The sequence below is a fragment of the Anarrhichthys ocellatus genome, unplaced genomic scaffold (genome assembly GCF_004355925.1).
Source record: "Anarrhichthys ocellatus isolate YVR2014 unplaced genomic scaffold, GSC_Weel_1.0 scaffold72, whole genome shotgun sequence".
Lineage (NCBI taxonomy): Eukaryota > Metazoa > Chordata > Actinopteri > Perciformes > Anarhichadidae > Anarrhichthys > Anarrhichthys ocellatus.
In genome coordinates, this window is record NW_022280102.1 from 1847463 (window position 1) to 1874744 (window position 27282).

General features: G+C 41.0%; 2 protein-coding genes across 9 annotated transcripts in view; both read left to right on the top strand.

Annotated features, from left to right (window-relative positions):
* Positions 1-3190, top strand: part of c18h3orf33 (c18h3orf33 homolog (H. sapiens)) — a 3628-nt gene extending 438 nt beyond the window's left edge. Inside the window, exons 2-5 of one of the 2 annotated variants that reach the window (XM_031873618.1) lie at positions 266-325; positions 640-799; positions 1831-1991; positions 2121-3190. In XM_031873618.1, the coding sequence (XP_031729478.1) occupies positions 266-325; positions 640-799; positions 1831-1991; positions 2121-2378 (639 nt within the window). In that variant the 3' untranslated portion in view covers positions 2379-3190. The remainder of the gene's footprint in view (positions 1-265; positions 326-639; positions 800-1830; positions 1992-2120) is intronic. The other variant, XM_031873619.1, reaches the window with a different exon arrangement.
* Positions 3191-4160: 970 nt separating this feature from the next.
* Positions 4161-27282, top strand: part of plch1 (phospholipase C, eta 1) — a 53460-nt gene continuing 30338 nt past the window's right edge. For 4 of the 7 annotated variants that reach the window (XM_031873477.1, XM_031873478.1, XM_031873482.1 and 1 more), the window contains exons 1-2: positions 14574-19845; positions 26606-26752. In XM_031873477.1, the coding sequence (XP_031729337.1) occupies positions 19668-19845; positions 26606-26752 (325 nt within the window). In that variant the 5' untranslated portion in view covers positions 14574-19667. The other 3 variants (XM_031873479.1, XM_031873480.1, XM_031873481.1) reach the window with 3 other exon arrangements.

The following is a 27282-nucleotide window of genomic DNA, read 5'->3' on the forward strand; positions in this document are numbered from 1 at the left end:
ATATATACATATATATGTATATATATATATATATATATATATATATAAAAACAACATTCAGGACCTTCCAAGTTCCTCCCAAACTATTCCTCGGTACGAAATGGTGTCACCACACTGACCAGATCCTGTCAGGCTTCACCAGTTGTTCCCAGTGGTGTGTGATGACCCTTTTTCGTTGTCATTATCCTAGACACAACTGGATTGATGGTACCACTGTTATCCTGTCTACTCTAAACCCTTCATTGCTGTTTTGTCTCTCACACAGAACATAAGCACAGGACTGGCCGTTGCTGGTGTCATTGTAATTGCAAGGAGTATCAAACTGGTAAGAGAATTAAGGCACACACTGGCAAAGGGACCCTCAAATCACAGACTCGGCTCACGGTTGCATTTTGGATTTAATGAGCATTTGCTGTTGCACAGTAATAACCTTTGTTTCAGGTTCAAATTTGACACTAATACTCCTCAGTAAAGTGGAAACTATATATTCTTGCAGTCCATCAGCTTCTGTTCTCTCACTTAATTCCAAATCTCATTGCGTCTAATAATGTTAGACTTGTAGTATGTTAATGAAATTACATTTTCAGACAAATGAGTCATTTAACGTGGCCACTCAGCTGTGTCATTCCACCTCTTCAGCTCACCAAATTTCAAGCCGCGTCTGAGATCCCTGCTCGTTTTATTGAGAGGAACGTCAGCCTTCGTGGGAAAGTTCATTCAATCACAGAGAGAGGACTTGAAGTGGAACATGTCCCAATTTATCTGCCAGTCGTCTCTCCGTTTCTTTCTCAACACAAAGGTAAGAGTATCCTTTGAGTGCAATCATGAAGGCGAACACACACACACACACACACACACACACACACACACAAACAAATATTACAGCTTGCATCCCATCTTACACATGAATAACCCATCAAGAGTCTGAACAATTAAAATGGTCCAATCAGCACACAGCTTGCCTCATTAGTTCAACAGCATGATAAGTTACAGAAGGGGCACCTTTTTGTCTTGTTCTACCCTAAAATGTCATTGTGACATCTTTACTTTGTAAATGTCAGACTGTTTCATTTCATCATCTTTTCATGAGTGAGAGTGACAGGTAAGCTTGTTATCTGTGTTATCAAATTATGGTATTCACTGACCAATAACGTCAAGCAGCTAATGCTTTATAGAGAGTACCCCATCAGCATCTTCAGTGTGAAGGACTCACATGAACAGATTGTCTCCTGTCGAGTTATTGCAAATATTACCTTTGTCCTACTTGACCTCCCACGTTTTAAAGCTGGTTAGACCCATTGTTTGGGACTGTGGCTATACACAAAGAGGATTTACTTACTTGTCTTTCATAGATGTGGTTGGTCTGCGTGTGCTATTTTTCATATTAAGTCTCGGCCAATCACAGTTAGGGCTAAAAAATTGAGTCTTAAAAACAAAACCACCAAAATGAGTCACTACTAACAGTATTGAAAATTGGTTTGTAATGGAAGCAGGCATCAAATGTTCCAATATTAGACTATTATATATAGGAAAAGTTATTGTACAGCTGCTTTGTTTAGACCACATTTAACATTAGAAGAGTTTATTTTCTTTTGTTAAATTCACAAAAATTGAACATATTTATATTTTTCAAAATAAGGTAAAAAACAAAGGTATCATTTTTTTTTATTGGTACCAAAACTCAGGTATCATATCAGATCCATAAAAAAATCATTAAAGAAAACCCAGCCCTGGTGATATTCAGTATTACAATGTACATAACTGCAGATCAGCTATATCCTATGCTTTACTGTAACACCATGGTAAATGGCTCTTTCATGTCCTCTTTAGGTGGGTGCAGGTCACCAATGCTGGTGCATCTTGCAGGAGTGGAGTTGACTCCAGAGGGCAGGGTATGGCTGCAGAAGAACTTGGCTCCTGCCCAAACAGTCTGGCTAAAACTTATCAGCCGAGAAGACGACATGCTACACTGTTTGGTGTCTCAAAGCAGGGTGAGTCAGTGGAGTCAGTCTCACAGCCAGTGGCTGAAAAAGTACTTGTATACATGTATAGTAGACGTATACCTGATGTGAGACTGTTAGGAGTTTATGTTCTATAAAGTCATTTCTTTGTCTCTCCAGCAGGGGTCGATGTGGAGCTACTGTATCAACGAAGAGGTCCTCAGGCTCGGTCTGGCTCACGCTGCGCCCGTGGTCGGGGTCCTGCCTGACTCTAGCCTCTACTGGCGTCTCCTCAAACGGCTGCACAGGGCAGAGGTCAAGGCTGAGAGGAAGGGGCGGGGACTGTGGAAGCAGGACAGCCTATGGGAGAGAGCCTCAAAGGTTGTCAGAGACAACGCTTTATTCAGACTGATGAGGAGGATCTTTAAGAAGACCTGAGACTGATCGTTCCAAGACAGAGTTGTTTAGTTAAGATGTGACAGCACATGATCTGCCTCATTTATTCTGTATACCTGTGATATCTTGACACAAAAGGAGCTTAACAATCTTATCACAGTCTTTAAAAAGTGCCATCCATCACTAATCTGTTATGTATGATAGATGTGCCTATCAAGTCAATGAAAACAGCTGGATTCCCCTGATCTTACAAAGAAACCTCTAGTTTTGTGTTTTTATTTCTGCTGTTTCACAGAAGTTTGAAATGATTAAAACACATTTCAAACCCTACTAATCCTTTGGCTTTCACTTACCCCATCAGACCACAGCTTAGCACAGCCTCCTCTGTAGCAGTGTCTGTGTGTGTGTGTGTGTGTGTGTGGGACTCCCTACTAATCACTAAACGAATGTGGGGTATGTTAATGGTTTTCAAAATGCAGAGGGGGGTCCCTCTCACTGTTGCTATAGAAACACCAAATGTGAAATACAAAGCAAAGGCTAAACTCTATATGGGAGCCTTGCATGTTGTGCGGCTGTGTGGGGATCTTAAGGTACCTACACAGAGGGCCCTTTTAGCCGTAACGTGATCAAGACATTTGACTCCTTAAATGGAACAGAAACGAGACCCAGCCTGTAAACTGCCTTGATTTCACGTGGTGTCATTATAGCAATGAATGAAGAACCCTTTTGAAGAATAAGCCCCAAAGCAAATGTCATGTATTTCTAGGATTGTGCTCATGTGCTTGTCTTTAATGTTTGCAATACAAGTCCACTGCCAAAATTGCACCTTGTGCTGTGGTTGCTATCCATGCTTCATCCAAGCACGGCAGAGGAGGAGGAGGAGGAGGGCCAGCAAATGAAGCCGGACTGTAATGTGTGTCCCGTGGGGTGCAGGGTGAGGGGGTCTAGATGCAGTGAGTGGGAGCACCGGCCAGTCAATCCAATGGGCTGAAGGAGATTAGTGCAAAGGGGAGGAGGGTCTCAGGGGTAGAAGGGGATTTTGGGTCCGGGCACAAAGACAGCAGAGGAGGAGTCACAGGGGAAGGGAAAGGGAGTGAAGGAAAGGGGGGGTTGATGAATCAGCTCTCTTTTGTTGTGCAAATGTTACTAGCGACTGTTACTGGTCAAAGAGGCTTGTGATTGGTGGGCTGGTTTAAATTGTAAGGTGCATTTCAGGCTGATGGCTGTTGCTGCCAGACTTTGAACTCGCACAGAGGGAGGAGTGGAAGGGAAACCACGAGATGGAGAAACAGGGGGAAGGAAGGGCAAACACCTTCTGAAGCTGAAGCACGCGTCTTTTTTTCGCAGATGATTAGCGAATATTTGTGCAGATAGGAATGTCTTTGTGTGAAGTCAACGGTTAATATTTTATTGGAGTCATGTGGTCATCAATGTGCTGCATGGTTACCTGCCATACTGTATATTGTAAATTACTCACCATTTGTCCAAATTGAAGCTTGAAGAAGTTTCAAAGGAACAAGATTATTTTAAAAAGAAGTTGGAACGTCAAGGTAGGATTTAGGACCACTTGTTTCTTCATCATATTTTAAATACTACTGGGCAAAATAATGTTAAAATTAATCATAATATTTCATTCTATTAACACAAAGTAAGTGAAGTACTGTCACATACTGCTAAAAAGGGTTAATAAGGTCAGTGTTCTTACATTTTGATATACAATAATTTAATTAGTCTTTCTTCTCTTTATTTGTGTTCCTCGTGTTGAATCTAGATTACTCATTCAATCATTCCTCTCTTTGGTCCCTTGTGGAAAAACTGTCCACTCCGAAATCCATTCCAGGATTTTCCTTACTCCACTCGTCACACACTAGTAGTACTCATTTGAAAAGGCACAGTGCTTGATGTAGTGGTGGGTACTTGCCCACACTAGTGAAGTTGTTGGGACATTCTCTGTGCTTGAAACCACACTGCTGGGACTATCACTGGCTTACATTACATCTGTGCTTGATGCCATGGACATGCAGTGCCTGAAGGACTACTGTTCTGGTGACAGTGGTAATATTTTGTGAGGAAGCTGACAACGTGGTTTAAAAAATCTGAAACTGAACTGGCAGAAGTAAGTGAACCTGTGATGCTTGCTGTGATTCATAAAGACATTTCTTTGAGGAAAACAGTGACATTGTATCTCACATGGTGCATTTTTCTAACTTAAAAAGACACTTTCCTGACACTTAACTGTGCACTTTTCTGTCGATAGCAATCAGCATACAGTTAACTGCCACTTTAAATGTATTGTTGTCAGGATACTGTGTACAGTATCCAAGCAAATGTGCACCTGTTAAACCTGTGTACCTGGACACAGCTCTGTAATATAGAAACTCAAGACTTTTCAGTCCTTGTCTTTATTGACCCCTCTAAGGAAAGCCACAGACAATCAGGCTCAAAAGCATTTTCTTAATCTTGGATCATTTTGACAACCACAAACTGCCTGAGCTGATGTGATCAGGTATATATATTTGTCATGTACATTGGCTTGTATTCTACTAGAAGCAATAATTCATCTGTGTGATTGATAAAGCATTTTCTGCTCCATGCGTTTCACATTTTGGTGCTCCTTCCCATTGTGCCTTAACTTAACAACAGAGATTTGCAGCAGGGCAGCATAACAAAGGCCTTTATTAAACTCAGCCGGCAGCCATTGAAGAGAGAAAGAGATGGGGCAATCCCCCCGTCCGAGAGCAGGGTCCTTGGGGATTTTTTGATTTGATTTGAGTGGTTGTGTGTAGCTACCCGGGTGTGAAAGACAAAGAGATTTAAAGAGACAGAGAGCTGGTGTGACACTGACTGCACCCCAAAAAAACACAAAGGTGACACTCCATCTTTGCTCCTGCCTGATAAACCTCACAGAGTGTTGTCAACATCTCATACAAGGAGGGTCTTTGTCAGGCAGAGTTGGTGAAGCTTATTTGCAAATTGATACAGGCATAAAGGCCTCAGGTCCAAACTCACTCACTTTTGTGATGTGCATGTGCAGTTTGTTGATTGAACTTTCTCATGAGATGAGGCCATTTCTTGATGTCACCTGCTGTCACTATAAACACTTAATGTTAAACAACTATAACACTGAGTAGCTTTTCCATCACACACCCACATGCACTGTAGAGGATGTGTGTGTGCAAGAATACATCAGCCGTAAAGTGACTCCCTTGTTATTATGTGACTAGAAGTATTGTGAACAGTGTATTGGCTTGCTGGTGTAGGGTTGTAGGAGTGGGAACATGATTCGTTGTGGGACCTGTGATACCCTCGTGAATAATTTAAGAGTTTTGGTGGAAAGGAAGGGAGGACTGAGGGTGAACACTTTGGGATTGAATGAACCAAATTGTGTGTGATTTCTGTATATGTATTGTATGTGTGTGTCTGAAAATGTATGTGTAAAAGACACAAATATAAAAGCAAGCAATGATAAAGCTGTCACTTTGTGCTACTGTACGTCATAGGCCAATCACGCACTTACTCATATCTATTCACCAATACTAAAATGAACAGCTCTCTTCAGTCAATGAGGGCATAAAGCAGACAGTTTGATACAGTCTAAAACCTGAGAGTAAAAGTAAAGGATAGGGACAGGAGGGAGACATTAAGAGGTCGCTCTACTTGAAATAGATCCGAAGGTTTGACGCATGACCTTACCCACCCCTCAATTTCACAGTAAAGCAAGACGACCCAGACACATGTACACGTTTTACCACACACACATGCACAGAGCAGCACACATCAAAGTGAAAATAAGATTGCGCTCCTAAACATGCCGTATACTTGATATTCTGGCTATAGAGACACGATTTTCCCCTAAAATGGATGAATGTTTAATCAATAGCATATTTTGAATTTATTAATAATTTCAGGATGTACTAGAAAATGTTCGGACACTTAATGAATCTCTTCTATAAACTTCTTATCTTATGTGCTCTCCAGGTATCTATTTCAGCTTTAAATCTAGACACTAAATAGTACAGTTTGGTCACACAGCACTTTTGCAGAGGAGATTTCTTAGTTTGTGCCGCTTTTACGACTCCATAATGTTACAGCGTCTGTTGGCAACCTCAGATAGCCTCAGTGCCCCCTCGTAACAACTCTGACCCCTCAGTAACCTCGCTGCCTCGAGGTTCGCTCTGTTTCCTTATCAGGTCAAAGGCTCTATGAAACAGCACTGAACAATTTAGATGCTACAACTTCCTCTTGCTTCCTCTTAGCCTGGTGAAAACACGCTAAAGCTGTTTTGTAGAGCTCAAATGATAAGTAAATTTATCTCCAACAATTTTGATAATTGCTGAATTGTTTAGACCTTTTCAAGCAAAATTGACAAATAATCTCTCGTTCCAGTTTCTCAAATGTCCGGATTTTCAGCATGCATAATTATGAATTGAATCAATTTGGGTTTTGAATTGTCGGTCAGATAAAAACAACCTATTTGAAGATGTTACTGTGGACCTTTTCCTATTTTCAGATATTTCATTGCCCAAACAATAAATGGATTGATCAAGAAAATAATATGAAAATTATTCAAGAATGAAAATCATTCAGTTGCATCTCTAGAGATTTGAACAGGATGATATTCCATGTAGATTTTCTTGAACCTGAGGTAGAAATGTGAGCTTTGAAGTATAAGAAATAGAATATTCTACAGTCTAGAAATTGACAATGAGCAAATAATTAAGTTTGATTTTTTGTTAGAAGAAATACAAACTGTAGTGATACGGATATTTTACATGGCCCTGTGAGAGTCAATAACTTTCGAGCACCCCAAACCCCTAATACATGAAACAGGAACTTTATTTTCCAGAAAGCATTTCCATGTTTGTAACAATGTCCAACAATGACAATATTTTCACACGACTTTAAATGCCTTTTACCTCTAGTCCCCTATACACCCTTTACTTTCATATATCAATGAATGAGTGAAGTGGTTTTGGAAACCTGTCTAGCCATCAACATACCAAGACTGTTTACTCTCTCTTCTGATAACTGCTTAACAAGCAATTACAAGCTACTCATTGACTCTGTAGAACAGCAAGTTGGTTCACTGGCTGAATGACATTAGGATTCTCATCCATCCGGTGATAGAGAGGCGAGATACAGGAAGCAAAATAACTGTGTTGGATATAAACCTGTGCTTGTGCTTTACAAAAAGGCATAACAACCGAGATAGTTGCAGATTTAAAAATAAATTATTCGTATTATCACATTGAATACTGGTTACTAATCACTCAGCATTTATGGCAGCTGGTCACATAAAAAAGAATACCCATCGTATATATCTCATTATTCATGTCTTAATAGAGTGCTCTTTGGCATGTGTCAATATGGGTGGACAGATGCTGCTGTATGTGTGCCATGAGAGGGCCATTGTTACAAACTAATGCTTATATGAGGGGTTATTTGTTCAATGGCACATGTGCCATGAATATTAAACAGCTCCTTAAAAAAGAATTATGGTTTTACGTTCATAGTTATGCTTAATGGTAACTACTTTGCAGGTGCTGCAGTTCTTTTATTATTTCTATTTAACTGTCTAACACATAAAGACCCAAAGATATGATAATTACAGGTGATAAATCTGATTAAAATCATTGTATTTTTTGGCTATATTGCCCTTTATTCATGTTATAATTTGTTATTCTATATTTGCCTCTGCAACTGCAAAGGCCTACTCTCAATATTTGAAAGACACACTAGTACCCCTATAGTTAAATGTGCCAATTTATAGGCCACTGCCAATGGTTTTTCAGTTAGATTAAAACCAAAATTATCTGTATCAGCAGTGCATGGACTTCCAGCCTGTGTGAAATAGAAATGGATTGCTATCCTGTCAGATCAAATCTGTGTTTTACATCCAGAAAGGAAAGGAAAAGCGGAAGTTCTAAAATGCTGCATCCACATATTTCAGATTGTTTTAGTTATGTTTCATTTAAATATCTACGACAACAAAACTTTTAACTTGATGGCATCCTCGGCCTACTTCCTATCGGGGCCTCACATAGAGTTGCTCATCAGGCAGTCTGGCAGTGAAACATTTATTTATAAGCTGCTTTCTCTCCCAGTAGCCTGATAGTCTGGAAAGAGCAGACTGCATTCCCCTGAGGTTTGGGCCCCCTTGGTTACTGTTACACACAGTCAGAAGAGCAAAGTCGTTTTACTATTTTACTATCTCACCTTGATCATGCACTGACACACACAAAGCAGCCTCAGCCAGGTTAGCTTAGCATAAAGACTGGAAACAGGGAAATAGTTAGCATGGCTCTATCCAAAGCTAACAAAATCCACCAATCAGCACCTCTTATCAGCTTCGCTTCTATCTTGTTTCTTTGATTTGTACAAAAAACGGTCTCCTGGTTGCTTGGCAAACTCACGTTGATGACAAGACTCAAGGCAGTCACTGCTCCCAGCCAAGAAGTAGTCCCGCGCATTACACCCCGCAAAACCACAACGCGCCATTTTTCAAAAACATTGTGAACTAATTAAACAAAGGAGATTCAACATGCTAATTAATTGCATTTTTGAAGGCTGGTAGTTGTATTTTGTTACCTTTTGACTACGATTCTAGCTGTTCCCCCTTCTTACCCTGATGCTAAGCTAGGCTAACAAGCTGCTGACTGTGTAGCTTCATATTTAATGGACAGACCCATCTAACTCTCGGCAAGATTTTGCATTTTCTAAAATGTCGAACTATCCTTTTAATTTGGTATCATTCGAATGATCGTATTTGGCCTTCCCTGGTGAATACCAACCCACGATGCAAAAATGTAGTAATTTCCTTTGGTTCGAGTATTAGCATTTTTGCTTGTTATGTTTGCGACAGTATCACAAAATGAATTAACCGTGGAATGAGATGTTAAATTTAGTTGCACCACTATTATAGACACGATCTCTGGTGATATCTGCGGTGTAACTTGCAGTTACATGCAGTATTTGTAAAGCTTACTAACTTGCACATTCTAGTAACTTCTTTATGCCATGTGACTTCAATGTTTATGGTGGATTCATATAATCCAGCTGTATCGGGACCTGACATGCCATTAAAGCTGCTCAAACAGTATCTTTCATCTACCTCGACTCCTATCTCAAATATGGGCTCTGTTATGAAAACAAACAGTCATTTAGAAACATTATTCTATAATCAAGCAGTAAGCCACAAGGGGCCGTGCTCTACGGTGAGTTCACAGCAACAGAGAGGCGTTGCAGGCGTGAGGTGAAGCCGAGTTTAATGACTATGAAGAAAAGCCTCTGATGACTTTTTATGCTCATAACATGAAGGAAACACCAACTTGATCAAAGCTCTATTTGGTTCTCTACCAAAGTACCACCAGATTATAGGATGATCACAAATATTTGCTCTAAGAGACCATCATAGAGGTCTTTTCTACTTTTCTTTTTGCTGTTTTTCTTTGAACACTTTCCCCTTTGTGTTTTTATCCATGTCATCACCTGAGTACAACTTAATATTTAATAACTAATGATAAAATATTACTGATGATAAAAAGGTCTTACAATATTCAAAGGAACAGATTTTAAACGTTGCTGATCTAATCTACAACTATAGTAAGAGAACAGAGATTCATTGCATTATACAACAAACTGGTGCTACAATACATTTATGCTATACAGTTATCCAGCTTTTGGTGGAGTTCTGCACTGTATGCACACGCTAATTTGCCATGACATGGGTGTCATATTCACAGAATGAGTGGGTCTTTGTCCCATATCATAAACCATGTCATAAACATCACAGACACAGCAGCCTTCTGTGTTTTAAAGTGAGGTGGTGGCGGGGTCACAGGAAAGTACTTTCACCTCAAAGATACTTAACCCGTGAGCTCTACGTGTTCCACCAGACAGTCACCTCTTCTCAGGTCAGCCGGCACCAGACGCCAATAACTGTCTCAGAGGCTCCGAGCCTTTCCGGATCTATACATCTCCTGTGTGTGTGTGTTTGTTTGTGTGTGTGTGTTTGTGTGTGTGTGTTTGTGTGTGTGTGTGTGTGTGTGTGTGTGTGTGTGTGTGTGTGTGTGTGTTTGTAGTGGGATGCAGTAAATCAGAGGAAGACAGATGAGCAACAGGTGAGGAAACACTAAGCGGTCAAACTGGCAGGAATGAAAAGTGATCAGGAGGAAATAGTGGAAAATTGGGAATCCGGGAATAACGGCCAGGAGAAACAAAAGTAGGATGAATAAGAACACATCGAGAAAGAAGTAGGAATTAAAAGTGTACAAAAAGTTGGACAAGAAGAACTAGATAGCGGGTCGGGAAATTGCCGGATGACAGTTCGGTAAAGAGGAGGATCGGATAATGTTTTCATGGTAGAAGGCAAGGCAAGTTTATTTGTACAGCACATTTCAACAACAAGGTAATTCAAAGTGCTTCACATAAAACAATTAAAAACATCAAAACATAAGGCAAAAGAAAAGGAGATTTAAAAACAATTAAGTACATTGATTGAAACATTAAAAACAGTCATTAAAACACTGAAAAGCAGTGTAAGAAATAAAATACAGTAGTAGGCCTATAGTAAAATGCAGGAAATTGATTAACATCCTTGAATGTGGTTGAATTAAAGGCAGCAGCAAACAGAAAAGTCTTCAATCTTGATTTAAAGGAGCGGAGGGTCTCAGCAGACCTGCAGCTTTCTGGGACTTTGTTCCAGATATGTGGAGCAGAAAAACTGAACGCTGCTTCTCCATGTTTAGTTCTGACTCTGGGAACAGAAAGTAGACGACCTAAGGGGTCGGGATGGTTCATAAGGGAGCAGCAGATCAGAGATGTATTTTGGCCCTAAACCATTCAGTGCTTTATAAACCAACAGCAGCATTTTAAAGTAAATTCTTTGTTGGACAGGAAGCCAGTGCGAAGACCTCAGAACTGGAGTGATGTGATCCACTTTCTTGGTCTTAGTGAGGACTCGAGTTCTGATTGACTTTTGGAAAGACAGCAAAGAGCCTGGCCCATTGGTAGGTTAAGCAGCTATAAGCTGTCACTGTAATTCAATTCATTCAATTACATGCTGATTTTGATCACAATAACAATAACATTTTTGAAGAGACCCGAAAACACTTACTACGTGTTAAGGCATGGAAGAGGTGGTGACACTAACAAAATAATTTTAACATTTCAAAATAAAAGCCTAACTAAGTAAAACTGGACAAAAACGTCTTATAATTTCACAAATGGTGGAATCACAGGATGAAGTTTAACTGCAGTACAGGGACAGTTTTGGTTGTAATTCCCTCTATATACTTCCAAGTTGCATAAATTGTCTTCTTTGCACACAACATTTTCTGTAATTGTAATGGTCACTCAGTTCTAAAATATGAAACTTTCTTCTAACTCTCTCAAGAATCCACGATTCATGAAAATGTAATTTGAAATGTTTGCCTTTCCCCCTCAAAGTCGTCCTGTCCAGAAAGGGAGCAAATTATAATACAAAAAAAAAACCTCTCTTCTCCCCTACAGGTCATCCAATTGTTCATCCTCCCCCGTCCCTCCTTCTCCCACCATGAGCTCCTGGGTTGTGAACAGGAAAGGAGAGCCACAGTACCGCCGGCACTTCCTAACAGACAACAGCACCTTTCATGGTAAATACAGTGACACACACACACACACACACACACACACACACACACACACACACACACACACACAATTTAATAACTAAACCTATTAATGAAGGTTCACACAGAATCAGGTGCTCTCTCAGTCTCTCTCTCTCTCTCTCTTGGAACAGAATAATGGGCAGACTGTATGTCCATATTCTCTGATAACTGTACGTCATGGGAATGAACAGTAGAGGGAGACTCGTCTCCATTATTGTGCCTCAAACGCTCAAGCTTTTATATTGCAGACAACACAGCCAAGATTCAGTCTTGTGACCTCAATAAAACCTTATTACTGGTATTTACGTACTGTTTTTCTACTAAATATTTGCATGCATTGGCTTAAATAACCTGACACATGTATGCAAAGCTGTATACCGGTATGTTGTATGGTTCAATGAACAACAGCAAATAGTGCATTTGCCTTTCTCCATAAAGCTGACATTAATCCAGACATCAATTTGATCATGATTTATGAGTTTCGAGGCAGTCAGGCTGCACACACTGACAGATCTGCCAGACAAATCCAGAATAAATCTCTGATCTCGGTCTGCCTTTGTGGCTGTCACACCTTCAGCGGAAGAGACCGCCTCACCTTGACTTACTATAGCCAGCGTCCACATCCCACCCCTGCAGACTGTGTACAAGTGTGTACTTTTAGCCCCTTCCCCTTCCTTCGTTCATGCGTAGAAATATTGATTGATTTTGTCCCTTTGCAAATATGTTTTTCCAAGTCAAAGTAGATTTTTCCTTGAGAATCTGTGATTATTTTATACTGTTACAATGAATACAGAGCATGAAATGGGAGTACATTTTATAAAATATAAAAATAATAAAAATAAGCTGCACTACCCTTTACCCCCTCCAATCCATTTTCTTACAAGAAAACATATTCTGATGCTAATCTAGTCACATAGTCACATTTATTATATCCAGGCTGCTAAAAGGGATAAAGGAAACAGAAACAGAACAAAGTGAATACATTGTATATCTTTACCAGACTTAAGATCCTGATCTCTGTCTGTATTCCCCACTTGTGTCCCTCACGGTTTGTCCTTAATTGTCACACAGAACCATTTTGTAAACATCTGCCTCTTGCCGCTTTTCCTGTCAATTTTCCGCATGAAATTGCTTCACTCCGCCTCTTTCCCTTCCTTCCAGTTGTTTCCACTCTTTTGTGAATGACAGATTGGCTGATGGTTTTTGTCTGGACATGGTTCATAAATCAGTGTAAGAAGGGGGCTTGAGGGGGGTGGAGGCGGGCTGTCTGTGATCAGGCAGGTGTGGGTGAAAAGAGGTTTACAACTTAAATCAAAAGTGAGCAATCACTGGAAAGCCCCATGTCTAGTTGCAAATACACAGTGTACACCACACACACACACACACACACACACACACACACACACACACACACACACACACACACACACATAGTCTTGCAGCATTGGACTGAGGGTGACACTGGTGGTCAGACATGTCTTTTTATTCCTCCAGACAGCACTTATCGATTTGGTAACCTCTGCCTCTGGCTCTCAGTGTCTGAACACAACTGTGTGTGCGTGCAAGTGTGTGTGTGGCTGAGTGTGCTTGGTCACTCCATAATTGTCTCCTGCAATCTTAAATTAAATGGCTTTAACATGGACCAATGAGGAAGACTAATCTGGGAGCTCCCGATTGGCCAAAACTTTCATTAAGGGACTGACTAGCATACATCTGAGGCTGGACACACACACACACCTACACGTTTTAAAAGCTAAACTATAAATACATAGTTAAACAGAACTCGCGGGCTCTGTCTCTCTTTCTCTTGGGAAACGGGCCCCAGTGTGCACACTACCCTCATGTTCCTGCTACCCCTTTGAGGAAGCACAAAACGAGAGACATACCGAGAGCGTAAAGTAGGTCATAGCGCTGGCATCCCTGCGCAATGGGGACTCTTTAGGATATACACTGAGGGATGGCTGACCAAAAACAAACAAACAAACGTATGTGACACGAGTTCGGTTTGGTGGGAATTCAAACTGTCGCCACACAGCTGAACCAGACTGTCGGGCAAAGCTGATGAAATCAACCAAAATGTCCAACTCTTGCGGTTAAGCCACTGCTCTGTGCGTTTAACACAGAGCAGCGTCCATGCTCAGTCCATGCATTGAGTAATCTCTTGCTTATTAACAACCACTCTCCGTCGCTCCAACGAGCGTGTGAGGAATCCGCTTATCGTTTTGCCTGTGTGTTGCGGCTGGTGAGAGGAGCGGATGTGCGCGCAGCGGCTGTGGATGTCAGAGGTTTGAGAACCCACTATACAGATCGTACAGGGGAGGCAGATGTCGAGGAGCAGCTTGTTTCTGGGCTCGTTTTTACTACAAAAAAAAGTGACACTTGATTATCATGGCGCATTTCATGTGAACGTCCAATCATCATGGAGAAATGGACTAGTCAGGCACAGTTTGATGGTTTTTTGAGCTGCTGCAATTAGGAGATAAAATGATGTCCAAAACGCATGGACGGCGCTTGTGAGATCAACAACTCGAGTCCTAAATGGCAGAACTTGAAGTTTGCAGAAATCTCAGTTTGGAGAAGGGTAAGTTATAATTTTCATGCCTTTTTTCCCGTTTGGTTATTTCATCTTTCAGTCACATATGGAGAGAAATACTGTGTGGTGGATGCATTCCTTTGGATGCCGAGTATTCCACATTGCAAGCAACCGGAAGCCCATGCGTAATTTCTCCATTGCGCTTGTTTTTGTGCAGAAATGTCATCCCCCAAGCTGTTACAAACAGCAGAGTAATTAATCTTAATTGAGGATTGCCAATTAGCATGAAGGCTTTATTGTGTAATAATTAATGTTTATTGACATTTGGGGTACAACACATCCGAATTATGTTTTTTTAAATGTGCATTTGATTTATAAACTGTTTTTGTCAGTTGATATGAAAGCTCATGATGAAGAGCATCATTGGAGTAGCGGGAAACTGTCCCTCAAAATGCCCCTTTGTTCTTGTCACTAGGGGGCAGACAAGCCTTTTAATTTGTTGATTTGACAAGACTTGCTCTGCCCTCAGACCATATAGCATCATGCATCACATAGGTGTGTACGTGCCTGTTCTTTACCATCCTGCATCCTCTGCAGTGGTCACAAAAATGTTTATGGGTTCTGTCACTGCAGCGCCTGAGAAGCTGCCTAAGAGACTTACAGATCACACAGCATTACCGCATGCCAGAACTCAGTAACAGCAGTGGATTGTTTTTGTCATCAGCATTAGCAGAAGGAACCCCTTGAAACCCAGACAGAGCATGTCTGCTTTGGGTCGAGCTTTGATGACAAAATGTAAGTCCAAACTGTCCCCTGGCTATTAGAGTGACCCCTTTGCTCTCCCCTGTACGCTGTCAAAAATATGAGGCATGCCTGGCACTTAAAAACCAGGATGTGTCAAGCTGTCAGTCTTCACCCCTACAGCGCCTGCTTTTCTTTATCTATGTGAGCGTTGGGGTGTGAGAGGGAGGTTCCAGCTTTCTTCAATGGCCAAGAGGGCTGTCTCTTAATTCATTTTGGCAACACTTGTGCTTAGAAGACGGGCCCTTGCTGAGAGAGAAAAGGAGAGAAAATGATGGAGGGAGGAATGTTTGGAGGCACATGCATGGCTGCTAATCTCCTCCACATGGAGGAAATGGCTTTTCCATGTAAAATGTGTTTTTCCTCATGTGTCTCTCCTGTACTGATGATGATGATGAATCTCAGCATGCACCCCCTTTTGTCTCTGCCTCTTCCTTTCTGTCGCTGCAGGCCAGATAAACAGCTAACAGACACCAGGGGAGGAACACACTCTCATCCTTTCAGCTCTTCTCCTCTTTTTTTTTTTGTTATTTTCAATCTCCTTTCCTTTCCTCTCCTAAATACTTTATTGTTACTGACGGAAATGTGTTGAGTATGACTATTGAAAGCCGTAATGTACCAAAAGGCAGGCACTGAACATCAAATATCTACTGATCTATGATTTGCTCATGGCAGATTTAGGCACATTTCTCAAAGTAAGTGAGGTAGCACCAGAACATTTCAATGACTACTTCTCCTCTCCTCTCCTTATGGCAAGGTATCAAACCTTAATTCTTTTAGCGACTGAAATGTGTCTGTAGCACAAAGTAATAAACTGTCAAGTGCCAAAAGCTGATGTTGAATATCTGATCTGGTAGTTCCAATTAGTTAAACAAATTTGCCAATTTTCGATTTTTTTCTGAAAACAAATTGCTCAAAGTAAGGTATCAAAATAAGTAATATTATGAAACTGGTGCTGAAACTCAGGTTTTGTTGAATCATTTTAGAAAATACCCAGCCCTACCACTGTTCATCGACTAGCTTCACATCTCTGATATCCAGGGAGCCACTAACACACATCTTTGTGTTTTACACTTTGATGCTGAAGCACCATATTTTGCATTTAATTTCACGGACAACAAGTTACTGTGTCTACCTGCATCTTGACTTAGCCACTGGCACCTCACATTTGTTTTTGCATCAAGTACGGCAGTGAATGTGAAACGTCAACTTCTAAAACCTACTGGGAGGCTATCGTCTTCATAAGGCTGCGTATCTCCGATGTATATGTGAGAAATGAAAAGCAAATCATACATAACCACTGGCTTTTATTTCATGTACATCCATTCCCTCAGCAATTAAGAAGTTTCACTTTCAGGCTTCTCCTGTGTCCTGAAAAAAAAGCACCAGAAAAGCAGCTACAGCACAGCTTCTCTCCAACATTTGTATCAGTTTGCGTGTCAGTCTAGCTCTGCTGCCAAAGATACCGTGTCTCAATCTACTCACAGTCATCCTGGCTGGTTTAGATAGGGGAAAAAAAGAAGCTTGGACATTGCGTGAACATCAATACATAACCTCACCCCCCACACACACACACACTCACACACACATACTCATGCTCTGTCACACACAAAACACTCAGGCTTCAGCTCCCTCCTTTGATGTCAGTGCTGAACTCTGCCACTCGGGGAGCCGCGGGTAGCATCTTTAGCGAATGCATTATCATGCTGCAGTTGTCATGTGTTTATTTTCATTCCGGTGTCGCGCAACCCTCTGCACCCTGGGGGGACCTGGAAACCCATTTGTAGCATTGGCTGGTTTGAGCGCTGCCCTGGGTGCTCTTAATTAGACGACGTGAGCGACTGTGAGATAATAGTGTGTGTTTTCCCGCTTTTTCGCTCATCATTTCCCTTTGCATCCTAACCTTTTATGTTGCTAATAAGAGGGTACACCACACATCTTTCATGCAGTATTGTGTAATTAGTTGGCTTAAAAAGGTATTTACATTTGAATTTGTCCCCCTATGGGTGTGAATATTTAAGACTCACCAGCATTATGCTGCTGTAGAATGTGAAGTGTTGAAGTAGTGAGGAAACATTTCCAGTGATAAGCTGCCATTTTCATGCATCATCATCATGGATTAACTGTTATTACTGCTAGTCTTAGCAGCTATTTATCAGAGTCACTAAGAACTTCACGTTATTCATGATTTATACAGTGCATTAGGTAGTCAGGAATTACATGAAAATATGGTTAAAAAAAAACAAACAAACCTGAAAACCAAATTGAGCTCACATCAGCAATGATAATGTGCTACCATGTTGCTGTTTAGCAGGTACAATGTTGACCATGTTCACCGTGTTTGTTTAATATGTTACCATTAATTTGCACTACACAGAAAGTACAGCTAAGGCTGGTGTTATTCTTCAGTTGAAAACCAAATAATGACATTTTGATAGTGAAATTTCAGGCTTTTCGATGCACCAATCAAAATTTATCACATATCAGAATCACAGTGGTTGCATTGTTTGCCTGTTTCCATTTTTTGGACGTGCGCTCTCCCTGTTTTTTTTTCATTGACTAAAAAAAAAATCACCCAGTGAATGACATTGTGGCTTAGTGTTTAGCTCTAGTCCCTTCGGTCTGCATGTTATCTCTGCCTTCATGCAGGTTTCCTCTTTGTTTCCTTCCAACGACACACATCAGACTCCAGCTGTCCCACTGGTATGAGTGTCTGTCTATCTGTGTTGGCCCCGACTTACAACTGATTCAGGCTGGCCCTCCACCTCTAATGCACGCTCCATGAGGCTCCGTGCCTCCACGACGCTGAACAGATACAAACAGAAATAAGACCACCCAGTAGTCACATTGCTGGCCATCGCACTGGTGGAGCAGGTGATGGAGTTTTGATTTTGCCCAAGGCTCAAGCTCAGTACTGTCACAAATATGCTACCAGCTTTTGTCCATCCATCCTGCAGCCTGATTTCCCCTCACATTTATCCCGAAGTCATCAAGCTGAAGCTGTGCGCGCCTGACTAATTTCATTTCACAAGCTGTTGAATGTCCCGAGAGGATCAGCGAAACGGGGCCGACATCTGATGACGTAACCCCAAATTCAGAACTATATTAAAGAAGAAGATGTGATGAGACAACCGGAAAATGACACGCCGTCCCTGAAACATCCAAAACTGAAGCTAGAGCATCATAGTTTCAAGCGCAGGGCCAATGACCAAGCTACTGTATTTGACGAGTTGGGAGTAAGAACATGTTGCATGAGACTGCTTTAGGTGTAATTTCAGGTTTACCATCTTTGATTTACACTATTGCAGTGATATCAGAAATCGAGCAGCCTGCTAAACTAATCTGAAAAAAACAATACAAAAAAATAAATATAGCCCCACACAACTTTCCCACTGGTAATATATTCACTTCTTCCATGATGCGTCAGGCTGTGCCTGGTTGCCAGAATTGCTCATTTTGTTTATCATACCCATTTGTATTTGCGTCTGGATATAGCTTGCCATTGAGCCCTTTTCCCAGAAGATAAAGCTCCATGAGTTTTCTGTCAAAGTCAAATGACCAGGCTCTCCCTGGTTTGAGGATCCAGTACCTGGAAATATCAGTAAGCTACACATAGGGAAAAGTGAGCAAAGAGGACTTCCCCCTCAGGAGGGCAAAGCCTGTGTGAAATAGAAGAGCATTTAGTTCACGACGGACAGATGGACAGCACACACACACATCCCACAGGTCAACCCATTAAATCTTACTTTTAGTAAGGCATTATCATGAATGTTATGTCATCGTTCTTATCCCCGTATCCCACCGGTTGACCTCAGTGAACCCAGCTGATATGCAGAGACACACATCTGCTGCACTCCACTCTTCATAATCGCGCCATAAACTACACAACAATGCTGGAGCTGCTAAATGTTGAATTTTTTTGTCCGTGCAGGGTAGGTAGCTTGTTGGCAGCAGACTGAAACAGCAGCACATCTTCTGAGAGACTGCAAACATCAGAGAGAGAGGGGAGGTAGATGGGAAGTGCAGGAAGGGGGAGTGGAGAACAGATGACCAGGAGAAAGGTGGAAACGCGTGTGTGTGTTTGCACAGAGAAGACTGTCAGTTGAGGGTGCCGCCACAGATCACAGGACGGTACAGAGGACGATGAACAGCAGGAGTTTTGGTGTGATTGCTTGTTGTCTGGAGCGTGAAGGTTTTCTGTCTGAAGCCACTCTGGAGTCAAGTCCGATGTGAGGAAAACCAAAATCTTTTTATTTTTAAAGGGGTTTTAGCTACAGGTGGAGTGTATTGCACACTGGGACTGAGCAAAGGAGGACTCCTACTGGCTCCTTATTTACTGCCGAAAAAATGGAGGAAATTAGTTTTGGTCCCACTGCATTACCTGCGAATAAAGTTCGATCGGCTTTTATTTATGGTCCTGCTGAAAAATCGTCTGCGTTAAGAGTCGCGACTCTCCTGGCGCGTAACGTCTACCACATTAGTGGCACCGTGGCTGTACCACAGAAATGCAGGCTTACACAAATTGGTAAGTCTCTGTGTGTTTGTGTTTGTTTGTGAGTCTAAACGCTATAACTCAGTGTGCCTTACAGAAGGAAACCCATTGAAAATAACAAACGTTTTCCACCGCTCAACACTTAAATTGATAGATCTTGTGTGTTTCTTATTTCGCAGGTTGTCGTCTACAGACTAAATGTGTGTGGGGACAAACATACTGCATATTGAACATACTGCTTGTTGGTGCTATTTATAGCACAGGAAAAGAGCTCATGTTTATGTATCAGAATATCCCCAGGACGATAAAACTGCTCACTTTCGGCCTCCATAACTTTGAACCTGTAAAGCTTGTCTTAATGAGATGTTGCTCATGCAGGAGAAGATTTCTGTGCCTTTTTACCACCAGAGCAATAATCATGTGTAAATGTAATTCATTTGTGTCCTGTGTACAGTTAGTCAACCAAAACTGAATCACATCTTGATTAAACTTCAGCACACAAAACAAACCTTCAGGTCATGAGAGCTAACAGAGCAGCGGTTTGGTTGCCGTGTTTGTGTTTCATCAACAGTCGGACTGGCTTGGATAGTTCGGGTAGTGGTGCCTCATGTCACATGAATAGTGCATGAAGGATCAGGCAGATGCTGCTGAATATGAATTTATGTAGTTATGAATAATTTATGATAAATCTTTGGTGGTCCATTCGAGTCATCACCCTCTGACCAAATCTTAACAGAGATCTCACGCAGAGCTGTTCAAGAATTGAAATATTACTCCTGACTGATAATAAACTCATAGTAAGAAGGCTACAGCTCATCATCATCTCATCATGTTGAGATAAAAAAAAATGACAGTTTAGATTGAAAATGAGGAATGGAAACTGCTGTGGATGCTGTTGTTTGCTGTCCCGGCCTCAGCGTCATTGTATGGACCTGAGCGAGGACGGCTTTGTTCATCAGGTTATCACAGAGTCGTCTCTATCACCTACCCCATTAAAATATATTTGAATTGCCTGGGCCTCTGTGGCAAGACAAAGCTTTGATGTGCTCTCTCTGCTCTGCACCGACAGAGATGATGAGTTTAGGCACGTGCACATAAATGCGCACATCAAGACAAACACAGTGAATGCACACGCACGTACTCTATCACTCAAAAGAAATGGGAACCAAAAGGTAGAGGTGGGACCGAGAAAAAAAGATGTTTTACATATATTTTTTAATTCTCTTACCTCGCTGAAAATCCTATTCTTTTAATACTTTGGTTGAGTTTGTCTTTTCTGTGAGGTTGCAAGGAGAGAACTGGCAAAGCAGAGCTACTGTAACCACCGACAGCAAAGCACGAGGAAGGATAACCTGCATATAAATGCCAGGTGGGGTTAAGAAGATATTCAATTCATTTTTTTTCAGATGTCCAAAAAAGATACCGGAATTGCAAGTTTAAACTAAACTGTACATTTCAATCCTCACGCTCAGATAGTTTGAGCGTTGATGCCTGAGGGAAAATGGGACAAGAGATGGGAGTGAAGATGTGAAGGGCACTCACTGATCCTTTGATTCAGCCATCGTTGCTCTTTTGAGAGCCACTTACATCAGTTCTCATCTTTGATTACGAGGCAGCTCCCCTCTCCAGGGCGAATATTAATCGCTTCTCCTTGGGTCTCTTGCCTAGCCATCGTCGGCCTCAGTAGGTCTGAGGTTTGACTCTTCATGGTCATTATCGAGGCTGATGGAGAGTAAAGTGACGGTGGAGTGCCTGCAGAAATGTCAAGGAGTAAAGACAGATACACCACTGGAGAAAAAAAGAACCAACAATAAGGAGTATCCTTTGATCCAAAGAAACAGACTAACATACGATGAATTGATACTTGTACATGTCAGTCCTCTGTTCATATTGACTGTTAAGCTTGATCAAAATAAAGCAGACTTCTGTATTCCCTTTTAGCTTTTTCTTGTGAAATATATCTGACTGCCTTTTGGAAAAAACACTCTTACATACTTTTCCTCCGTGGGAATTGTGAGAGAATGTGCATGTACTCTCTAGTGATGGCGTATAGCACGTATTCACTTTGGGCCTGATTTATGTCGTGACATATGTAAGCACTGGAAAAGTGTTGTAGGCTTATTTTAGTCTTTTTTTTTTAGCTTGAAATGGTGTGAGATCAAAGATCCCAGAAGAACATGCCTGCTCACTGGAGCAGAGACTGTGGACGTGATCAATATACAGTAAACCCATATTTAACAGTGACCTCCATTGAATTCCATCGTTAATGACGCTGTGAATTTCAGAAGGTGCTATGTGAGATAAATAATTCAAAACGACCTATTTTCTTCTTGCTGATTAATTCTCTTTCCCCGAGTCTTCAGTGTCCCATTATCTTCTGCAGCTCTGAAGAGTTGTCACAATGCTATACGATACTTGCCAAAACATTATGAGCAGAGAGGAGTTCGCATTGATTCCTACAATGTGATAAATGATCAAATCATTTATATGATTAGAAGCAAGAGTTATCTTTAATCTCAATATATACTGTAATATATGAATGATATTGACTTTACTCTTCAACATTTTCATATTAGAAAAATGGATTAAAATGACAATGTATAATGTGAACGGGGTCGAGCACACGGAGAAATATCACCCAACTCAGCAGAGACAGTTAGCGACAAGCTAGTGAACATAATGCAGCAGTTTGCAGCTATTGAGCTACATATTTCCCTGATGAGTTGGTGGAGACCACAGACAGAGTTAAAACAAGAGTGAGTGTTGGACGTAATGAATGCCTGTGTTACACTATGTCTGCTTGATGTGTAAAAAAATGAATGAATGTGGCTTCAAACCATTATACAAAGCAATACATTTGCTCAAGTGGTTCAGAAAAAAAAAGTTTTTAATTCATTTTAGTTGTTGTATTTGCCCATAGTGGTGTTATTTCTGTATCAAACTTGGCTTAATCTCTTGTTTACATGGCTGGTTGTTTCTCTTCCCACATCCTCCACTGTGTTATCAACATAGCAAGTTGCGTGACCATTATGGTGCATTTGCCATGCACCTTGTGAGATAACACACAGGGCTCAGGGCCATGTGCTTATGCTTGTGTGTGTTTAATACTGTCCCCGGAAACTCAAAGAAGTCATCTAGTATTGAGAAACAAATGGTGTCATTGCTAAGTCTATCCTCAGGACAGAAAGTCTGTTATCAAGTACTTTGCTCAGCGTGTATTCTGTTGAGTATTCTTAAATATGTGTAATGGATCTGGAGAGGTTTGAATTTACTTGTCTTTGAAGATAATCAATAACTTTGCATTTTAATGTTTTTGTCTAATAGTGTGTGTTTTATGTGAGTACTTTCCATGAGATTAGAAATCCTTTCACTTTAGAACATTTTGTAATTACTCATATTTCCAAGGGGCCAATGGTCTTTTATCGTTTGTCGTTTTAAACCCTGAAGACATTGAGGCATTGGGCTCCCTTGTCAGACTTTCCATGCCTGTTTGCTAACATGGTTTTGATTTCTTGCAGACAATAACACCTGGGATTATAAGCATTCTTTATATTTAGTTGTAGGATAGCTAACATCTTAACCAGGAATTTTGGAAAAACAGGAAATGCAATTGTTTTTTTATATATCCTTGATGTGTGGTTGCAATATGATAACAAAGTGTCTTGATTTATGCAGCGAAACTAATAAATGTGGTGTTTGCTGCAGAGGTTATTATCTTAATTGATCCCAAACATTGGAAATGTGCCACGGGAACCCTGAGCAGAGCTAAATGCAACAATATTGGGTTTAGGATTCAGATTGGAGTTATGGTAAACATTATGCTGCCAGTTAATGTTTGTGTGTGTGTGTCTGCATTTGCAATTTCTGGTGCTCAAAGAAGCGGGTAATACCTTGTAGTTCTCATCTCCCGTTTTGGCAGTTATGGTAAATAGACTTGTACTTGTACAGTGCTTTCCTCGTCTTCCAACCACTGAAAGCGCTTTAACACTACATGCCATTCACCCATTCACACACTGATGGCAGGGGACAACTATCTTCAACCTTATAAGTTGCAAGCAGTGGTGGGGCCCGGTATTATGTAACAGATCTGAAATCTATCTAAATGGTTTATTTTGTGTTCGCATTTAATGTTTAAATGTCTTTACCGAAGGAAGACCATCTCTGTCTGTCATTTCTACGTAGGATAAAAAGAATTAGGAACAACCAAGCAGTCTGCAGGCATTTCTTCATCTCTCAATACCAATATAATATATATATTTTTTACAACAGTATCAGGCAGTTTTCTCCTCTACTATATGTGTTTATGTTCTTTCACTACAGACAGGAGTGAAAATCAAACTAAGCGGATGTTTAAGAGAGGGAACACAGAGTCTTGTAAAATAAAAGCTTTGTGTCTGTGGCCACGTGCAAGCTGCAACGTGATTTCATCCCTACTCGTCATAATTTGCTGCTCACTTTTTACTCACTATAATGACGTGGGGTGCACTGAATACTTCACAGCCAAGGTTGTATTGAGTTGTATTGAGTCATTTTCTTACATCATCTGGTAACAATGTTAGTCAACCTCTTTATTTACTGTAAAGACAAATTATGGGCTAGATGTGTGTACTGATGCATGTAAACATATCGTGGACATGAAGACATATTGCATGCATACACTGAAACACGTGCTACAGTACGTGCACACTTTCATAGCCAAACACATGCATACACACACACACACGTGCACACACACACACACACACTCGGGCTTGCATGCACATATACTCTACTAATGAGGATGGAAATCCCACCATCTCTCTGTTGTCATCCCTGTCTGTATCTCTGCCACAAGCTGGCACAGAAAGTACAAAGCTTGAAGTTTTGTCTTTTAGCCTTTCTTCATACTGGACAGTGCCAGGCAGTCAAGCAAGCAAACAAACACAAAGTCACTTCTCACCATCATTTCAGTCACTGTGTTCTCCTCTTCAGAACACTCCATCATTATTTTCTTTCTCCTTTTCAATTCAAGTGTCCTTAATTGAACCATCGCCTGTAGATGACTGCTAGAAATTACATTTACTTTTCAGTGTATTAAATTGACTGGATACCGTTGCACAACAATGCATTGCAGGGACAGGAAGTGAGCCGTCAGCCATCAGCTTGCACACAATGGGAAATTGTTAAGCACCGGTTTGCAATCAGCACGCGGTTGTGACGGTGTTGAAGCTGATGGGGCAGAGACTTTTATAATTACCACAGTATTTAAAACAGTCATGATGCAATGTGCTACCCAACATTCAATTCAAGGGGGAATTTACTCAAATTACAAAACAAACAAAAACAGATTTTCTCACTTACCCCGACCCTCCCTGTATTTAGTCATGCAGATAGTTTTGGATAAATAAGTGTTTTGATATTTGTCAAATGCAGGGGCGTTTCTAGGATACAAAGAAAGGGGGGGCTTAGCCCCAAGGGGAGTGGCATGTTTGCGTGCATAGTGCGCGGCAATTTTTTTTGGGGCCCATTTGGGGATATCCATTGTTTCAGACAGTTCATAGATTGGTTCAATCAGAAAGAGTGACAGAATTTCAGGGTCATAGTGAAATTTGACAACACAAATATGAACTTTTCTCAAATAAAGAGAGAGAAATAATTGTCCTACTTGTAAAAGAAAGACGGATAAACTAGCTTTCATATCCGCGTCACTCCCAAATCCTAATTCTTAAAGGGACCGCACACAATGGATGGAGAATGGACCTGACAGTGTCAACTTTATATCGTTCAGTATGATGATAGGCTATTGGATTGTAATTTGAAGGGGGAGAAAACATACAAACCAGAACGCACGCACATATGTAGCATGTTAGAATTATAAATAACTTGTCCATGTGAGAAACAATAGTTTAATTTAATGACATCACCAAAAAAAAATAAATATATATATATATTTTTTTAAGCCAATAATGCCAAATTATTTGGGGGGGCTGAAGAACATTTTAGGGGGGCTTCAGCCCCCCTAAAACAGGCCTAGCGACGCCCCTGGTCAAATGCAACAGCAACATTTAATTCCAAAATGTGTGTCCCTGTGTCTCTGGATGATCCGCAAACCTCTACTGGACAGATTTAATTGGGACTAGTTAATTCCAAAGAAATAGTTCCAATGCAAACGGTGGTTTGAGGATAACCCAGCGTAACTGGGACAATGATTCTGGAAAGATATTTTTCTACTGAATTTTTGAATTTCTTTTTTCGATGCAAACTAAATCCCAATAACATCTGTTGAAAATCCAATCACATGAAACCAAAATGATCTGCAGAGGCAAGTAGCAAAGTATGATGTTTCTTTTGTTTTTGTTTGGGTAAACCGATATCTTGAATCGCCGTTGCAAGTTTAAAACAATTTCACTATGTTTTATGCAGCCCCAGCTCCCACCTGCCTCAGCATGATGTGTCGATATATTTCTTCTTGAACAGCCTTCAAGCTCTCTGTGAAACTTAGAACAGAGAGACACACACCGGCTCTGTCCCTCTCTCTATGAGAGCTCTCTCTTTCTTCCTTCTCTCCATTGCTTTCAGTAGCAGATCAGTGGGGAACAGAAAGGCAGCCCTGTGTGTCCACACAGTAGCATCTCTGTTGCAGTTTGGACTCTGACCCACATCAGCCACTGGCTGCTTCGCTAATTGTGCAACACTGTGACAATTTGCCTTACTTCCTCCTAAGAAAAAGACGAGCCAGACACCTGTTCCCTTTGTGTCTTAATATAGTGCTCCACTGACCCCAGTGTTTGTGTTTGTGCATTTTCTCCTGCAGTGGAGCGATGCATGGGTGTGATGCAGTCGGGTACACAGATGGTGAAGCTGAAGGCAGGATCCAAAGGGCTGGTGAGACTTTTCTACCTGGATGATCATCGCTCCTGCATTCGCTGGAAGCCCTCACGTAAGAGTGAGAAGGCCAAGAGTGAGTATGCATGGGCACACATACATATGCGGTGTGGAGTCTGAAAGACATGGTTCGAAATACATTATGGAGTTGAATCATGGGAACTGTAGGTTCCTGCATTTTTGCAGATTGACCTTTACTTGGGGGAAAAAAACCCAGCATATCTCAGCGTTTGCTGCTTTAATTTTGACCATTGTTTTCTACATTTGTCCCTCAACTTTATGAAAGTGCAATTCAAAATCACTGGAGTATCTACTTTGCTAAAAAGCCCAAAGTGGCAAAAATAATTGAGCAGTCAGCATCAAAACTCCAGGTTGCACACATTTATTTTGGAATAGAAATCAAAGTCGAACGATAAAATTACTTACCAAATTGTCTATTTTAAGCATTCATCACACTTTACGGACTGACTGCCCGATCCACCTTTAAATACAAAAAATAATCCCTAAATCATCACTTGTGACCCACTAAGTGTGTGGCTCTGGCAGCATCTGTATCTGCAGAGACCCTGCCCTCTGCCTGTGTTTTCTTATTTTGCGGTATTCAAA